At 39.2% G+C, this 20,405-nt stretch overlaps 1 protein-coding gene across 1 annotated transcript in view; it reads right to left on the reverse strand.

Annotated features, from left to right (window-relative positions):
* CPQ (carboxypeptidase Q) overlaps positions 1-20,405 on the reverse strand; it is a 168,330-nt gene that overhangs the window by 112,693 nt on the left and 35,232 nt on the right. Inside the window, exon 4 of the mRNA XM_064442350.1 lies at positions 14,094-14,301. Coding sequence (XP_064298420.1) covers positions 14,094-14,301 — 208 coding nt within the window. The remainder of the gene's footprint in view (positions 1-14,093; positions 14,302-20,405) is intronic.

The raw sequence follows: 20,405 nt of genomic DNA on the forward strand, positions 1-20,405 counted from the left end.
TAATGATTAATATTAACACTGAGACCACATATATAACTTCATGAATAATATATATAGAAAAATCTGTTAAAAAACTGTTTCTTAGAAAGAAGTGTATAATATAATTTTAGAAGCAGTACTGTGTTTTACAAGCCAATATACACAGGCTGAGTTAACTTGCAGCTGTCAATTGAAAATATGGTTCAGTGAAATACTCTGTACTACACTTCTGTGTGAGCATAGTGGAGTCACTTATTTGCTGGAAATGGTCCTTGTTTCAAATCTAGCTTGTCTATAAACAGATAAGGAATGCTACATAACTACTCCGAATGTGTGCAGTTCATAACTATTTATCATATAGCTTAAAGCAGCTGTTCTGTAAGTGCAGCCCAAAGATCACTGACAGATTGCAAAGCCTTTGTACACGCAGCCCTTGAAGCAGGCTTTTAATAGTTTCATCTACAGGAAGATAAAGGTTCACTGACCTTCACGTGAATCTTGTGATGTATCCCATACACTGATTAATACCAGTATCAACAAAACTCCTGGCTTAACAGGAGAGTGCATGATCCATGACTTAACCACTGAACTGTTCACCTGCAATGAACAGTTGATGGTTGACATGACCCATGGTACACTGCAAATCACACAGTATCACTTCTTGCTGCCAGAGCAATTAAACTATTGAGGGGGCTGGCTGCAACAATATAAAACATCATCTTCCTTGGAAATTTGTAATTTGACAAACATCTGGGGGAGAGAGACCTGTCTAAGAGCATCCTTCTGAAACCCCAACAGCCAGGCTGTCCAGCTCACAAGCTCTGCTTCCTGCTAACCAAGTAACGTCCTTCTGAAAAACTCAGGTGGAGGTGGAAAAAATAGTGTATTTATGGTTAGAATTTCTCAGCCACAAACATACTTGGACTAAAAACCCCTTCAAGGTACAGATACTTTCTCTAATACCCAACCATACCAAACTGACCTGAGTGCTTTGAAATCCCATTACATTTTCTGTAATCAGCTAGATTGACTTAAGAGTAACAACATCCTCTTTCTATACTTCTTCAGCGTACATAGATATACACCCAAGCACGTCGCATGATGACCTGACACTGATCTAAGCATTTAAAATTGTTCTTTTTTAAAATTTTGTATTAAAAGTATGACCAATTACACTAGCTGTTTCAATTTAGACACCTTATGGGAGAGACCCTCAGACGAACGAACAGCTATCTCCTTTCCTTTCTCAGGAAACTTCTACAGAACAGCATTACCTGGAATTTTGATGCTTTACAATGGTCTTCTCCAATTCCTTGTCATCTTTTTGCACTTGCCTGGAGTCTCCCATCTTTTCACTAACTCTTAAGTCATTCCACTAAGTAACATGGAAATATCCAAGGAATAGAAGTTACTGCTCTATACGGGAAAGGGTTAAAGGAATCCATCACTGATTGTCACTGAGAAGTACCATACAAAGATTTACATAACTGAAACCTAATTTTAGGCACTGAAAAACAGTTACGCTTCTAAAATCATAAATTGCAGCTGCGCTTATTATTCCAAGTAGCTCTGCTAAAGTTTTCTCATGGGTATGCCTATTCACATCGCATTTCTGGCAAGTCTGAAATGTTAGAATTCTCTCAGACACTGCAGCACACCATTTCTGTTTTCCTATATTGTCAGCATTATAAACTAAGTAAAGGAAGAGGGGGAAAAAAGCACATAGTTTCATGGAGTTACAGCCTTGGATGGTCTCTCAGATGAACCCGGCAGCCCAGGATTCTGGACTCCAGGTGCTGGCTGCATCTGGACAGTGTTGAATCTCTGCTCAAGCTCTTTGGGCTTGAGCACAAACACAGATCCCTCTAATGCCCTTTCTGGAGATACAGAGCATGTACTCAAGCTGCCTGGTGCCTTCACATTCTTTCTGGCTCTCCCACGTTCCCCCAGCAGCAACTGCAGCCTTCTCAGAGCCTGAAACTAGGAGCCCTGAAATTGTTGTTTCCTTCTTTGGAGACTGCAGGGACAGATACTTAGAGGGAGACACAGACCCTTCTCAAAGAAGGATCACTCCTTGAAAAGGTGCAAGCAATACACAGATTGTAGAACAGCTAAAACCTCCTTTATGTCCAACCTGTGAGCTCACTCTTTCCAAACCTCAGACTTTTGGCAAAATCCCATTTGAATCCTAGGACCTGATTTCTAAAGTTCATGTTGTTCTTGATGATAAAGAACTGCTACTAAGAAAAAGCCTTGTACTTCTATGAAATTCCAGCTCCTTCATGCTCTTTCCAGCGGCTTCAACTCTCTGACGGTGAGTTTTTACTGAATTGAACTCAAAATCCAAATCCTTTGAGCTACAGTCAACCAATTGTTTTTAAATATTTACATTTGAAAAAAACAATATTCCAAGGTAACGACCTGTATTCTCTGTCATTCACCTCCTACCAGAGCCTTCCCACAGATTTATGATAGGTTAACCTGAAATCTCAATCTAGCAGAAGTTAACAATCAAACACACCACATTTTATTTCATAATAAAAACCCCATGGTTATATAATGGATTATTTACCAGCAGCAGTCACCCACTGTTATGTAATAACACAACTGTTACTTGTTCTTGGCACAGGCAAATTGTTGCAGAATCTACTATTGACTCCTTAATCACAGTTTAGAAAAGTCAACTTTTAATGTTGTCTTCTTTACAGTAAACAATGTACAAATGTTACACTAAATTAACATTTTAAAAAATATTACCACTGCTTTCAAACAGGGAAAGAGAAGAATTACCATGAACTACTCAAGATCCCACAGGGACACAAGGCAGAGTGATGAATGGAACTTCAGAATCCCTGGGTTTAGTTAATTCACATGATTATTCTCCTGCATCTGACAAAGTATCTTATGTTGTCCTGTGCATGAATGCCTAGCATCAACCTGGATTTTCCAGAGCTAAACAGTACAACAGTTTCAGTATCTCTTGTTGAGGTATAGTTTGTGTGCTTCACAGTCACCAGCAAACTAATGTGATGAAATCCAAATGGAAATAAGTATATCAGAAACTATGTGGTTCCTTTCTGTTTCTTAAAATAAATGTTATTTTGTGATCATGGTAGACTAAAAATCCAGGAATTGCAGTCAAAGATCAACCCTGTTTAATAATAATGAGCAGAAACATATCAAAGACAACCCCTCTCTGTTTCACAGAGTATTTGCAATATTTATATTAGACAGCAGAAGTACTGTGGTCAGTGACTAAGAAAGCAAGGTAACAGTGAAAGAGTTAAGCAGGAGTCACAGACCCTAGTCACCTACCCAGCTAATGACATATGGGAACGATCTATAAATACCAAACCAAAGGTCAGATTTAAAAAGGGAAGTTGGAAGAGAACAAAGTTACAGCTTTACGTTTGCACCATCCTTCTAAATATAGAAACAAAATGAGAGAAAATGTAAGGTGCCTGAAGGAGAGGACAACAGGCAAGTAATCAAAGCTGGCATCACTGGCAGAGCAGAGACAGGATTTGGCACCTCTCGTTTAATAAACTAGATGGAGAAGGATTTTCACCATTTAGCCCTACCCTGCAGGCAAGACCAAAGGATTAGTATTTGATGCAACAAGATGGATGCGATAGAGAGGCTCAGGTGACTGACTGGATTTGAAGGAGAAAACAAAGCTGAAGAAAAGGATTAAAGTAATTGAAATGGTTATACTTACAAGGCACAAGGCACTACTACAGGGAAGAGCCCATTATTACTGTTGGCCATCAACATCAGGCTCCGTTTAGAAAACAGTTCTAAACAACAACTGCGGCATAATTGGCTCTGACCTTCTAAAAACACAAGTCAAAATTTGTGTGCCATAAGTAAGAGGTTTCGTCATACAAACAGGTCTAGCTCATCATTATTAATGACATACATCATAGTAGAGCTAACACAGCAGGGTGAGGCGATCCTATGTGAAGACAACATTTAATGAAATAAAACAGAAATACCCTACCATATGGACAAGCCACAAGCAAGACTGTGGGAAGTGGAAGAACCAGTAAAAACAAGAGGCCCCCTACCCCCTGAAAAACAAGGCAAGCATGCTTGTGAACAGAAATCATAATGTGTTGGAGCAAACAATACACGTTTGCTCCCATTTAAGCAAACAAGGCGAAACAAAATGGGGAATTAGCATTTCTAAATCCTCTGCATGTCTGGGGCATAAACCAGAGAGACTGTGGATACTAACAGTTGACAAGCACATTAAGTATATTTTTTAAATGACACCTATATTTGCTGCCTATTTGTTTTACATCATATAAGTAAAAGGTTACATATCAAAATAAAACATTTTGCTGTATGCATGAGATAGATTCTGAAGCACACAAATCCACCCAAAGTACTCCATAAACCTGTGTTCACTTTTGGAAATCAGCAGAAAACTTGAAAGGAATACTTCAGGTTTTTTACAGCAGATACAACATGCTTCATAAATAAAACTTTAATATATACATGCTAAAACTGTTCTGTAATATGTAGATAATTTTTAGTAATATCATCAGATTAAGAACAATACCAAATACATTCTGAAAAAGTATCCTGAGTAATACAGGAAGTAGAAACAATGCTTAGTGGGGATTATAAACTGGAAAAGCAATTATAAGACATGAAATTAATAAAATTGGATAGGCAGGTGAATCTATACAGTAGGCCTCTGTACAAGCTGTTTCAGCATTGCCTGGACCAAAATCAAAAAGTGAGTTGCCGTGTAGCTTGAAATTAATGGAGTTAACCCTAGGATACATCAAGAAACAGAGCCTTTACTCTCTCTTCTTTTTTTTTTTTTTACTTTTCTTATGAAAAACAGCAAGTATGAGGCTAGGATTCCCCAAATACCAATTCTATACCATTCTGGCAAACCATCCTGGTGCTATTTAATCTCTTCCAGTTGTCCAGAGCCCTGTGCTCATGTGCTCTGGAGATGAACACTCCAGATAAAGTCCTCAGTGCTGCACTTACACAGAAAATACTCAGAATAACAGAGAAATGAAATGACAGTCCACATATTTCTCAGATCTTATCAGCAGCTGAAAATAAATACACCCCTTGTGAAAATAATTCATTGGCATTGTATTACTCAGATCTGTCTCTGTAATCTTCATCTGCATTTTTGTTGTCAGGTTTTCCTTCAATCCTCTACATTTATGGTCACCACACACTAGTGAGACGCTTGTTTTCAGTGTAATCAAGAAAACTGAATAATGCTAGAACATTAAAACAGAACCTGCAATTGATGGTTCAAGACATTACAATCATGCCAGATGGTTCTGAACTTGATAACAGGGCTTTCCTAAGCACAGGAACTCATACAGACTCAGAAGGGGCTGGCAGCACTGAAGAAAGCTGGAGCTGATCCGGGTGAAACAGGAAATCATGGAAAACTGCTGAAGAAACCAGTGCTCAGCCCCCATAAAGCATAGCTGTAACTCCTTAAAGATCAGTACAAGACACCGAAGACGTGGCAGTTTTACATACTCAGCATCTTTATATACATGAACCAGTAATGCAAATGCAGAATAAAACTGTTCCTTTAAATCTTACTAACTCCAGAACATTACCAAATCTAATCAGTGTGTGCTCATGGTACCCAAATAAGAACAGAGTTAACGTGTTATTCATTATATGGGTGACCATCTAGCCACCAACAACATGTATGAGTCAGTTATGTTAGGAGAGTGGGTGGACCAGAAGAGAAGAAGAAAACCCTTGAATACTACATTGGTAAAGGTTTGCCTTGGGAAGCTATCAGATAGGAAGCAAGGATTTCAGAAAGACTGTTATGCTCACAGCATCCTTCTGGATAACAGAGTCTATTGACAAAAATGTTACTAGCCCTTTACCTGCCTCTACCAAAGTTACAGGTCACTGCTTATGTTACTAGACACTAAACAGATGAAACTCTTCCCAATGACATGAACATATCTCTGAACAGGAGTAGCCAAAACCAGGAGGAGGTAGAGAAAGCCCTTGTTAGCCTCATCAGCATTTTACTAACTTTGTAAGAAAACAAATATGCCAAATGTATGAAATTACCCTGAGGTTTCAGATGTCACATCAAGCCCCGTCTACTGGGAAAAAAAAGAGAGTTATACAGTTCAAAGGAAAAAGAGGCAAAAGTTCGACAAAACCCAGAGAGATTGGGACTTAAGAAACATCATGTACAGATTTCTCACTATTTTGGAGTCACTTGAAATTTGACTCCTTAATCACTGCTCAAATAGCAAGAACCCACTGTACAATACGATCATCTCCTAAAGCACGGGCTCCATGTCTTCTCAGGACATACACGTTCTCTTGCTGACAGCTAGGATTTGCGCAAAAGTGAGCACAAAGTCTGCACTGCAGAATGCAGTTTGGCGTGTTGGCCTTCAGGGAACATAGGAAGCAAAGTAAAAATTAATGAATTGTCAGTCAAAAACATATATAGACATCCTGCAGGGAAAGCCCCTAAGTGCAGGGCAAGAAAGTAAATCCCACAACACACCACCAATTCCTATCTCTACGGGCTGCAAGACAGTATGCATAGTGCTATGAAACATAACCAGGATCTTCCACGAGCTCACCAGAGACTTATCAAACATGGTCTGCTCTTATTTCCTCATTACCCTTGTTTCCTGGTCCCTTAGTAGAACAGAGGATAATATTGCTGTATCCTGTTGCCACAGGATATTGCCTTAGGACAGTCTCTCACTGAGATGTTTCCTATGAACAATTCCTGCCGCTATACTCATCCCATAAGTGAAAGTGTTCAGAAATAATCAGTGGTGCTTCCTGATTTCTTCAGTTATGCTACAGCGTTACTGTTACATCTCTACAGTTATTACCCAGCTTTCTGCCGCCTTTATGCCTCGCACATTTCCAAAGCCTGCACAAAGTGGACAGAAGATGCTGCCTGCTCAGGAGGAGATTATTTTTATAACATTCCTGCAGCGCCAAGAGCGAGCGCATGCAATATCAGGCAGGGGAGAGTCAGGTTCATCAGTTTTCCAGTTCCCTCAGAGATCAGTTCTAAACTACCTTAACCACAACTGCATTCTCCTCCCCGCCGAAAGAAAATAACTCTTCAGCGCCCACATTGACCACCTCATCCTGTGCACATAACACTCACATGCTAGGGAGGGGGGAAAAAAAACACTTAAAAAACACAAGGCAATAACAAGCACAGGTCACTGGAAGATGGTATTAAGCAAAGAAAGTTTCTCGAATAAGTAAATGAAGGCATCAGATACACACATAATATAGGGAAACTCTTTATTTTCAGTACTTCCAACAAGACCCAGCTCCCTGGAAACAGCAGTGGTAGCACTGCTCATAATAAGTAGGTACCAGGACCAAAGAACATAGCATTACAGGCAATCAAGGAAAATTCCAGATACCTGCTTAGCATTGTCACATGAAATGGAAAGGTAATTATAGTAGATTTTTTTACTCAAGGAATATAGAAATAGTTTACTTTTACACTCAGAGAAATGTCTTGTGCTCCAGATATCCTTCGTAAAACATTATTTCTGGAAACTTAATCCAGTAACTTTCTACTTTCAAAACAGATCTTTCTCAATGCTTTTTCTTGACGAAAAGGAAATCTGGTTTAGCCATTTCTATCAAAAAGTTTTCAGTACTGCAAACATCTGATTTTATGTACACATCAGTATCAAGGAGACTTACTTGGCTGACATGCAGTGAATAACCCTAAATTTGTCTTCTCTGACTTACGAACAGCCTCAGCTCTGTCCCTGCACTCCCTCTTTGAATTGCCATTTGATAATCAAAAGCCATAACCCGCACTCATGAAGTGAATCTTCATATCACGGGGGCACACCTCTGGCCACTACAATAGAAATTACACCATAAATAGTTTAAATTATTATACAGATGATGTGACTTTCTTAAAGGTCTCACATGGTATGTCCATATTAGCCTTTTAATCTGAAAAAAGAATGAGCTTTTGAACTGAACCTCCTAAAATCCTTGGCTGCCCGATCACCAAGCAGTCTCTGAGCATCAGTGCTAGATTCCTTTCTGATTAAACTAAACCAGAAGATGGGCTCAATAAGTGTACCTAGCACGGCCCAAATGCTAACAGATGCTTAGTCTCAGCTGTTGCACCTAAATCTTTAATTGCAGCTTTATTTTTTTAAAATGTGATTTTTACTTTAATGATATCATCAAATGGGAAAAAACTGCATTGCAACACAAGGATTTTTGTTTTGAAAGATGTAAAAATTATTTACAATTGCAAGAGGAAAAAGTTTGGACAGCCAGTAAAATATTTTTCCTAATCCCAGGACAGCAAGACACAAGATTATTTCATCAGCCAAAAAACAGGGAAGCAGGTTTACAGATGGACTAAAATACATCCCACCCCTGCAGACTTGAGAGCCTAGGGCTAGCTTAATTGGAAGCAAAGGAAAAATTGAGAGGACTGAACAGAACTGCAGGAAGTTTACTCACATACCACATGCACTAACAGGCCAAAGGCTGGAGTAACCACAAATTCCTGAACTGACACAGCACTTGGAGAAGGGGACCAAAATACAAATGCACCCAGGGTACTGGCAGCTCACGCACGTGAAGCCTGTACATGAGGCCAGAGATGTTACGTGTCGGCTTCTTTCCAGCTACACATCCTGTGAGCATCAGCCAGGCTGGCCCCTGAATGTGGCCAAATACATCACAGAGGCTGCTGCATGGCTTCAGCGGCCGAGAAAATCATGCAGTTACCAGGGTGCTATAGGCAGATCAGAAAAAGCTACATACGAGTGTTGGGGGAACAAAGGGAAGTGAAGCAAAAACTTACAAAAACTAATTATACAAAACTTTACTTCATTTTGAACATACAAGCCAATTTCATTCTTTTCCTTTCAACAGGTGCCGGAGGCAGCGAACAACCTTAGTTAAACTGAAACTCCTGAGGAAAGCTAATTTTTTAACTTGAGCAGCAATGTGGGTGACCAGTCCCATGCTACAACAGAGTTACTGAAGAAAATGTGACTGTGGTGGTGCAGCCCCGCTGGGCCCCGCTGGAATCCCAGCACAAGCCCTGTTGTGTTGTTATCTTAGTCATAATGACTTGGGCCCAGGCAATCTCTGTCCACACCTGGGCCATCTGCTCCCTGTCTCCTGTACCAGAATTGTGGCCAGAATGCAAAATATTGACCAAAGCCAATCAACTCGACCCTATAACTAGCAGTCCAAGAGGGAGACCCTTGGCAGAACAAGCAGAAGGAGTTGAGTGTCCCTGCCACTATCGATGTGAATAAACCCTTAATTTCCTTAGACATGGAGTTTTAGGGAAAGAAGGAAGCTCTCCTTAGCAGGCAAGTCTCACATCTGAAACCAAACCTTAGGAAGAGGTGATGTGGTAAGAAGTCACTGTGCTAGCACCTGAGAGCTCAGGTGCTCTTACATTACATTAAGTCACATACATTGCCAGCGAGATTGAAAAGAGGGTGAATTGTTTACAAAGCAGGGAAGAATAAAAGGAAAAACAGAAGAAAAGAAAACGCACTTTGAGAGTACAATGTATATACAAAAATATATACTTTACTATACATGGTAGAAGAAAATAAACCAAGTGAGCTTATAAAAAGGGGAAATTAAGGCAAAGGAAAAGCAACAGTTTTCAAATTCACATACATTCCATGAAATGATATTCCAGCCCTGACATGCCTGCACTTAATTGAGTCACATGTATCCACTCAGGCCACCCATGCAACCTCTGCCATAAATCTTGAGCTGCACTGTGCCACTCATGAATTCAGCTTTCATCCAGACACAGCTTTTGATTAGAGTTACTAGAGCTTCACAAGCAGACATTGTGTCTTGGCCACCTGTAGCCTGAAGAAAGGGAAAAAAAGTAAAGGACATTACTTAATTCAGATAAGCCTAAGGTGCTGAATTCAGCCCAAAAAGAGAAGAACTTGACCAAGTATGTGTCCTTGTTAACAGTCTCCAGACTGTGTCAAAGTACTACTTGGTCTATTTATTTTGGCCTTGTAACATGTTCCCTGTTGGATTTCTTATATATTGGAGAGATTCTTCTGCAGCATTTAAAAAAATAATAATTGGGCTCTTGGCATTTATTTTTGAGGATTCTTGGGATCCTTCTTTTTGAGTTCTCGAAACACGTTCGATTTTGCTTCTTTCTAGAGCCCTTGAAGGGGTTATTATTATAAGACACAATGTTACGACTTTATCTAGTCTGTGGTTCTTGAGGAACAGAAGGATTTACTTGTATTTTTAGATTCATAAGAGTACATTCACCACAGGATAAACACTGGACCATTTCAATAGCTAAAGGATACCTTTTATCTATAAAATGTCTAAAAACATATAGCTACGAAGCGAAAAAACAGACTTATGGCTAGCTTATTACAACCACATTTTTAACTGTGCCTTGTAAATTGGGTATTTTTGCTGTAAAAATATCCACTACAAACTGCAAAATACTCATCAGTTTATAGTCACAGCAGTAAATATATGTACTACTTTAACTTGTACAAAACCATTAATCACAGCTTAGTCAAGCTATTAAAGAAAAAAGTCAACATCCAGATTTCTCAAAAAAGCCAAATACTATGGATACCATTGATTGCTTACAATAATTTGTGTTATTTGAGAAGGTTCATTAAATATAGTTCCATTACTCTTAACTCCTAATATCCATGTTTAAATGTTTTTACCACCAAATTGCCAGTGCTTCAGGAAATTGTTACTGAGAAAAAGGCTGTCATAACCACACCGTCTGCGGGGAGGACAGGGAAAATTACCTACCTGTTACAGTCACTTTCTCTTAAGTAACAGAACCTGCTCTTACATATCTATAAAGTTGCCAGAGAATTATTTGACTCTAACACAACATGGGGCCAATGCCACGAGACACAACTGCCACGCAACATGATGATACCAACCATACAACTACTGTCATCTCTTCATAGGCTAAAGGAGATGCTGTTGCTAATTTTATTTCCTATTCACTTACCATTTCTGTCCTAAATAATTGACTCCACTCCTTGAAACTCAACAACAAATCCTTCCAGTCCTTCACTGTCACCGATGAGTTGGCATGAACCATAATATAAACACAGCAATGAGTTTTCCTGAGTATACTGAGGTTCATCCCTTCCTGCCCTCATTCAGTTGGGATGTCTGCGTTCCCAGGGGGTTTCGTTCACTCCCTAGCTACACTACCGTACCTTAAAGGAAAACAAGCTGCTGCACAATCCCTGCTCAAAGGTTCCCTTCACACTTTTTGCCCTTGACAATGTGGCAGCCGCTTGCCATCTTTGGAACAAGGAACAGCCACCAAGCTGCCAGCAAGAGAACACTGATATAATTCCTGTTGGGATTTTATGAATTCTGTCTTGTCAGTAAGCTTTAATAATCAGCCTTAATAAGCCGAAGATGTTTATCTACTAGAAAGTCCTAGCTTTAAGCTGTCAATATTATTCACATTGCAAGATCATCTAGAAATCACACCATGAAGTGGCTTCCATTACTCCAGCCAGCTTAATTAATTGCAAATAGAGTAAGCAAACAACAATAAGCAACCACCTGTCCAAAAGGGGTTGAAATCTTCAAAAACAAAACAAAACAAAAAAACACTAAAGCTGAGATCGTTTACAGAAAATTGTGAAGTTCCACCCTTCATTCACCTGAGGAAAGCGGGTAAAGTATCAGAAGTAAGATTTTTTAAGATAATGTCACCTAAGACATCTTCATGATGTTTTGCAGTTATTCATATTACAGGTGTGCAAGTAAACACAGAGGCCCAAGAAGTAAAGGTTCTGGTCAACAAAGCAGCAGCATACAATTGCAATTGCAAGAATGCAAGACGTTCTTTCACAACACTTAGGAGTCTTTTATCAGCTTTTTACTTTTCATCTCTCACCCTTCTAACATGCTGCTCCCTGCAGTGACAGAGTATTTCACATCAGTCAATCAAAAAGGCAAGTGGCTTGAACAAACAGTGCCCCAGACACTGACTGACAAGAAGCACCACATCCAGCACAGCACATCAGTAGGACAGATGAGGAGACACACAGCTGGTGATTAAGAGAAAACACAGGAGAAAGCATGGAAATAAGAAAATCCATCCTACCTAGAGGAATACCTATTTTCTGTTATAAACAAGTCAAACAGATCTAAGTATCACATAGTGGCAAAAGTGACGGTCTGTACCTGAATAACTCCCTTAATATAGGAAAAAACAGATTAACCAATCCCTCACCCAAAAAAACCCTAAGTGAAGGTAAACAAAGAAAGGACAGAAAGTACATTTCATGAAAAAACGTTTCCTGGCAGCATCTAAATTTGAAATTGCTTTTGGGAATGACACCTCAGATCCCAGCCTCAATTACGGATTCAATACTTCTAAACAAACATGCATTTGGCATCTGTTTCTCCTCTTTTCATTCAGTTCTGAAATAGCTGTAATGCCAGTACCCCGACCTAATATACAGGCTTTACCACTTTCATTCTCCACCTCTGTTCCTCATCTCCAAATTTTCCACTACATGTTAAAATGCACTTCCATCAATAGTCTGGCAAACAGAAGATAAAAAGAGTCGCTTTCAAATGAATACCTCTGCAGGGCACCAGAACTAACTTCCAGATCTATCCAGTTTAAGAACTGGATAGACCAGTGTTCAGACCATCTTCCAGTTTTCAGATAATCAACAGATTACAGATTGCAATATTCTTTGATGATACCAAATATGACTATTTTGAAAACATACTATTTTTCATAAAACCGTTTTTGAAACGTATTCTATTCTCTGTTCATTATTATTAAATTTACTAGAAAATTGTCGCTATTAGAAAATATATTGTATACATTGCTATATTTGTTGAGCATCAAGTAAAGTTTGGACACTATCTGAATTCAAAGTACTTTAAGCATTTCAAACAAGCAATTCTGGCTTCTTTAGGGGAATATGCAGCATATAAAAATGCTATCAAGCAAATCACACTGGCAGCAGAGTTGTCCTCTGCACACAATCCAATACAGTTAGCTGGCACTACTGCACTTCTCAAACTTTTGAAGCATCACAAATGGTGATGCTTGCACACTTCTCATACTGCTGAAATGTGAGCACTTATGTTTTGTCTGAAACGATGGAATTAAGCATGCTTCCAAGTGCCTGTCCCAGCCACTTCCCAGTCCCAGCCTCAAGCAAGACCCAAAGCCATACCACCCCTTCCAACTTCCCAGCCTGATTTATATGGAAAGAAAACCTAGGTGCACAGTTCAGAAAGAACCCATGACATCATCCAAACAGAACACCGTTCCAGTTTATGATGTGGCATGCATTCAGGGTCAGGTTAGCTACCACTGGTGACTCCTCTGTGGGTACAGTCACTGGGCACCGAGGAGGAGGAATAAATGGCCTGTGCTGCTCTGAATATATATTGTCCAAAACCAGAATGATATTACAAAATACAGCACCTCACAGAAAACTAAAAATGCTCATTTCACAAATTTAAAACTATACATAATAAGTAACGTATTAAGGCATCTAAAACCACTTAATTTTTAAGAAATCATGATTTCAACCTACCTTACTTAAAAAGCAGAGTGACAATTACAAACCTTACTGCTAAAGTGTTCTAAATAATTATGTTCAAAGCAGATTGCTCCTTCATCTAGTACAAGTCAGCCTTGTGCTAGGAAAATGACAAATACAATAAAAAACGTACACTTACATTCTAGTCAAATATACAGAATGACCAGTTCATATCATCACTGACAGTCTGGTATATATTGTCACGAAAGACATTTGATTTTGGTTGATCTCAGAATATTTATGGGAACCTTGAGAACGCAGGAAGTTCTTTAAAACAAATATCATACAAAATTTGGATCAGTAACAAAAAATGAAAACGTTTTGAAAGAATGACGAAGCACGGGGGAAAAGAACTATTGTGCAGCCAATAGTTTCAAAACCAAACACCCACTCATAACTGGCAACATTTAAGTCACAGAGAACAAAAAAGCCTGCCCAGAAATGACATGTGAACTAAAGGGTGAAATGTGAGTCACAGGAAGAAAAGAGAAAAATGCTTACCTATGAATAGAAAAAGAAGCAATGGATCTAATGAGGGATGCTACTGCTCCAACTTTAGCAGCTTCCACTGCTCCCCGTGATCTGTATCGCACAGTTTCACCATAATTGATGAAAGGTTCGTTGTAGACAACAATCTTCCCCTTGGCCTCCTGAGCTCTTTTGTGCAGTTCGTCAAAAGAGGCTACCACTATGACTTCTGCCGTAATTCCTGAAAGAGAGTATTACAGTGGCGTTAACATTGCTTTCCTACAACTCTCCTACAGCCAGTTTTAACAGACAGAAACACATGAACTCTGCAGAACACCAGAAATCAGGATTAACTACTTACTGGAAAGGGAAGACTATGTGAAATACTTCATCAGGGATCAGTACCAAATAGTTGTAACAGCACCCTGAACCAAGTACACACAGTTCTGTAAATCATGCTACCAGGTTGGTATTAAAACATTAACTTGAAGGGCAAGAAGGGTACACGGGGGGAGTTCTGTTCTCTATGTGTGCTTTAATGCCTCGCTGCAATCATTTATAATACAAAAATATTCACAAAAGCTGCCTATGGGATTAACAAAAAAGATAGTCTTTTCATGGAATTGTTTTGATATGTTGCTAAACAACCCAGCTTAACATAAGACAACTAGAAGCCCATACTTCTAGACTGAAACACTTATAAAGTTATTTAATCCATAAATGAAATTAAATTAAAGCTCTGCAGTTTCAGCAAATTTTGCAATATGCTTACAAAATTTAAAAAAATCTTAATATTTAATTCTGGAGAATACCACAGTTCTACTGGATCTTCTGGGAGTTTTTCCAGGAACCCATTTTTCCCGGTTATAATACAGCAAACGCAGGCAGGTACTTCTGCAGAACTACTCACACATGGTAAGTCAGATCCCACCCAGCTCTTTGTTTTTAATAGTTGGAATAGTTTTAAATCGCTGTATTATTATCTTGCTTGAAAAAACAAAGGATTTTATAGATAAATAGTTTTTCCCAAAGCCAGAGAATCCTTCTAACTTTTTAGAACACTGAGGAACTATATTTCACAGCATTTAAGAAGTAATTCATTAAAATGACAGCTATGCTTAAAATCCAATTTTGTTGATTGGTTACAGAGATAAGTAGAAACTGCTTAACAACATGGGCTGGTACTTTTCTCCTAAATACAGAAGTAGTAATGGATGCCTGAAATTTTAGTGTTGTATGTTTCACCTAAAAGCCTCAAAATACATCCGTGAAAACTAAAACTAATAAAAAATGTCTAGCAAGGATTTGTCAAAGAAGTAAACCTACCATGTTTTTAAGAAGAAAATGTTTCTCCTTCAAAGTCCTCCTTTTTTTTCTTGTGTTATAAGAATTATTTGGAGAAGATTTCAAAGGCTTGTATTTGAGACTGTAATACATCAGAAGAACTGATAGAAAAATAGGAAGATCATCTCTCCCAGCACCAGTGTGCTGTACTATACTATACTTCAAAACCTTCACGAAACTGTTTCACACAAAAGTTTGCTTTCTTAAGAGCGCACCGCTAATAGGGCGAGAGAAATCTACTTCTACAGCAAAAGCCCATGAGTGAGAGGAGTAAAAACTTTAACTGAATAACTCTTCAGATTCTTAGCTTTACAGAAAGAGGCACAGAAAGCCAAACCAGAGAATCACCTTCAAATTTTACTAGTTGTTGTTGGCAGGTAGGTGAGCATGCTAACAGACTCCAGCTGATTCTAATGAACTGCAGGTTCAGCTGCCTACCTACGGAGTATCCCAGCAACAGGATCATTCCGAGTATGGAACCGTGCCACTGGAAATAAAGCCAGGTATCTGCAAAATTTCATTTTCCACAAGAAGAGTCACGGTCTCAGTAGGTTGATACTGCAATCCGTATTTCATATTAGCTCTCCCCGGTGCTCCACTTGGATCGTGCAGTGGAAGGGCACATGTTGCATTAGTGCCTGTTCATCAAGAGAAGTGAGGAGTGTAACTCTTGCCATTACTTTACTGCATTAATGAATAAACATCAAACTCTGGATGATTTTTAAAGAATGCTACAGACAGCTAGCAACTACCTATAATCCCTATGAAATATCATTGAGAAGTACATTTATGGCCCTCCCTAGATGACAGGTATCAGGAGTTCGTACAGTGAGCTTTTGGGGAATTAAAGCTAAGCGAAAGAACACAGAGCTGCAAAGTCCAGCCCAGCACCTCTACTTCTGAATGTTCCCAAAGAAGCTAAAGAAAGCCATCCTTGGACAAAACAAAACAAAGATTCTCTCTGCAAGTTTAACTTAATGGCAGCACGGTATACATAAAGCATCAATCACAGCGCTTTCCATAACAAAATAAAACTTCACTCTTGTGTAACTTCTGACTAATTAAATGTCTCATATGCATTTTAGTCCCATTTTACACCATTTCAGTCTCATCTATCGAAGTAACAAGAGCAATGGTTATCCTAAGTAAATATGTGGGTTCATATACACAAACCACCCTACAACCTCCTGTGCAAAGGGAGAAATGAAACAAAAAAACCCAACAGTTTAGCAGTTTAAGGGGAATGAGTTATTCATTTTCCAAATGGGAAATGCTGCACCTTAGTGAGCCTTTAAGCAAATTAACTGACTCCTAGCATCTCCTACCAATTCAGTGCATCATGGCTCTGCTTCCCATGTTGAAAACTGTTCTCTCTCTTTCTTACTCCCATCATTATCTGATCCAGAGCTTGGCTGTGCATTATTGAACAGAAGTCTTCAGAAAACCCATGTAAGGAGGGAGCCAGATTGCCTGCTTACTTAAGCAAGATACGAAGATTATAACCCACACAGTCAAAGAGATGAATACAAAGCATTTGGGGAATTAGCTAAGTAAAAGGCATGAAGCGTTGAAGACAGAATTATGAACACGATAAACTTGGCTGACTCTATGAAGCTGAAGACTACTTGTTCTCATCATGTGAAAGATTACACATATTGTTGCATTGGGACAGTGAGCAAAAGAATCTATGTAGTAATGTGGGTTTCCTCTCATTTCTCATACTGAAACAGTGAACTGTACCCTGTTTCTGAGAATTAAGGTTCAGGAAGGGTGTTAATGGTGGGAACAAGCAGGTAACTTTCAATTATCAACAAAATCATGTATTACAAAGTCTTCTGTACACAGAAATGTACATTTCTATCTAAACACTTGGATATGCCATAACTTTGATTACCATGCTGCCATTTGAAATAAATGGCATGGTATGCATTAGCAAAGTCTAAAAACTGTCACAGGCAGGACAAAGGCAAGACTGATTACAGTTATTCTTTTTTAGGTACAGAAAGTCATATAGATATATGTATATATATACACATTAAAAAAGCACCTGTAAATCAGCTGTCTGTAACACTGCCATACATCAGAAGTCTGATTCTTGGCATGAACAACTCTGTCTGGAAAGTCGCCTCCTAGCACCTGCTTACCTGCCAGCAATCATGCCAGAAGTATATTAGTTCAAAGGGAATTCCCCACAAGATAACTTATTCTCCCCAAGATTAAATGCAGCGAACATTTAAGCCATTTTAGTAAGAAAAAAAGGAAAAGCCACCCTACTATTGGATTTTAAAAACTGATTAATTGCTACTGAAACATCAAGGATGCTTCATACAGAATATTGTTGCTGTTCTTGGCCATACCAGGGCAAGACATGGCAAGACTTTACCATATCAAATACCAGGAATTCCTGAGATTTGGGAACCCAGTCTCTGTTGGTTTATATTTATTACCATCCTAGAAACACTCAGCTCATAAACTCACAAAAAATTCAACCTAGTTAGTTACAATCAAATGCTGTATTAAGAGAATAATTTAGCAAAGCTAGAAAGAAATATCATTTGCATACTGCTTAATCTTACTGGATACTAATTTCCTGATTAGTCAGTTACGGTCTTAATGTCTTCTTTTTTTCCCCCAGTCTCATTTTTGTCATCCAGTTAACAGCAACATTCCCTTGGAGATCTAGTTACAGAACAAATGCAGCTATCTTTAATTTGACAACAATTTTTTTCAATAACAGCAAGTGAACAACTCACCCCTGTGTACCTTCCAAACTTGATTTATTTCACACTGTGTTAATATAAGAATCATGATTTCTCTTATAAATCACACCACGGAACAGTGACGCTGCTGATCCACATGAACTGAAGTGGCCGCTGTCAAATAAATAATCTGATGGGCAGGGCAATCTTTGCTTAAAACAATTACAATATGGTATTTTTAGGCCTAGACACAATAAAGATGGAAACTCCATCAACTAAGGCTCTGCTAAACTTCCCTGTGTGTTATATATTTCAAATTTTTGCAGCCTAGGCATAAAATACTGCCTGAAACATCAACACAAGAAGTCCACAACATATCTAACTGCTCTGGTACTGGGGGAGATTTTGAAACTGGGGAAGAACTATCTGGAACGTGTCTTGGCCTCTGCAGTCATGAAAGCAAGAGGGAGACAGAGTGCTACCTCCCCATTCATCAGAACCAGGCATCAGGACACCAGCACCAGGAAATCAAGACACTACTTCATGGTAGGAAGAAGACAGAGTACAACACACCACAAGAGCGGTGCATGAAGCCTACCTGACAATCACAGCCCTGCCTCGCAGACTGGTGACATCAGACCGTCTTGACTGCCTTGTTTCTTATCTACTGATGGCTGCCACTTCTCAGATTTCTCCATTTCCACCTCATTTTTCCCACAAAGATAATTTAGCCTGGAAGCTGCCACATCAAGGTATACTGTATTCCATGGTGACCCTAAACACACAGCTGGTAGCCCCAGACTTTTCTGACCTTAGCCTGGCTAATCCAGTTGTCCTTCAGACCTGACACCTCCCCAGGATGAAAGTACCATGCCTCTACTTCTTTTAGAAATGGCCCACATGCACTGTCTGGTGCCTATTTGCAAGGTGGCTTCTTTCACAGAGTCAGAGAGAACCCAGAAATTTTTCCGCATGGGTCACAGGAAAGAACTGCACGCACGAAGTTATAATGTAGCAGCTGGGATGTGCCGTTTTCCTGTAAAAATGGCAGTCTTGGACCCCTGATGCCACATCACCCTGCACAGAGCTGGAGCATGTGCCAGGATCGATACTCTTGGATAAGGAAGTAAGAGCATGAGGCATGCAACAGGGAAAAAGTAGATATCTATATCTGGAGATAGGGAAGAAAGGTAGTTGTTGAGGCAGGTCAAAGAAAAGGAGATATTGGGGAGCAGAGGGAAAAGGCAAATACATTCTTGAAAGCTAAGTAAGATTCAGACCTGGCATTATATCCTATTTAGGTTCAGCATCCTCTAAAATCAGCCCAGAAAATGTTTCTCCCCTCAACTTCTATCTTCCCTCTTTTAAAAACATGTTGCTTTTCAGCTCATTCAAGGAATTAGTTCAGCTTTCCCCCAACACCCCACATAATTCAACAAGATTTCCAGAAAAACAAACCCAAATTCTGGGTCCATAATGAACTCATCAAATTAAGGCTTGGTGTCAGGCTGAAGCAGATGAAAGATTCATACCAGCCCTTTTTTTTTTTCCTCCCTCAAAAATTATTAGCATGTACTGAAAATTTAAAATACTTTAACACCTAGAAACACATTTGCTCTATCAACACATATCAGTATGTATTGATATAAGAATTATATGAAGAAAAGATTAAATCTTTTAGGAAAACTGTGAAACAAAGAAGAGGGCTTTTATCAGGAAGAAAGATTTTGTAAAATCTGAATATACTTCTGGAAAATGTGACCTCACCTACTTTGTGGAACAGCAAAGAGAATTACTTCATGAAACTAAAATTGCATAGGAGAGTTATCCAAAAGGATATAGGGTTATTCAGCTCTGATGCATGGCACAGAAACGAAATGTATTACTCTGTTCTTTAAGAAGAGCACAGAGAAAAATAAACACTATATAATAGTTACATTTTTGACAAATATGGCTTACAATTGCCAGCAAGTACTGGATCTCATTAGAACAGTTTGGTTTCAATAACATGTAGCTTACTGTGCAGCAGTAAATCCTAGAAGCAAGGGGGTTGGACTTTACTCTGAGCACAAAGCCTTAGATGCCAAAAGAGCAGGGCAACAGGTCTGGTTCTTCTAGAAGCAGCCCTGCACAGGACACAGGCTTGCTGTGCAATATCTGGGGAGAATCAGGCACTCAAGAACAGGATCCAGAAGAGCCAGTTTCAGAGCACACACGTGCCCAAGGCAGGGAGTACCAAGGGCAACCATTCCCTCCTTAGCAAGTTCAGATGGCAGTCACTGCAGGCTGTCCCCTGGGAGGG

This window comes from Phalacrocorax carbo, chromosome 2, assembly GCF_963921805.1.
Source record: "Phalacrocorax carbo chromosome 2, bPhaCar2.1, whole genome shotgun sequence".
In the NCBI taxonomy this organism is placed as follows: Eukaryota; Metazoa; Chordata; class Aves; order Suliformes; family Phalacrocoracidae; genus Phalacrocorax; species Phalacrocorax carbo.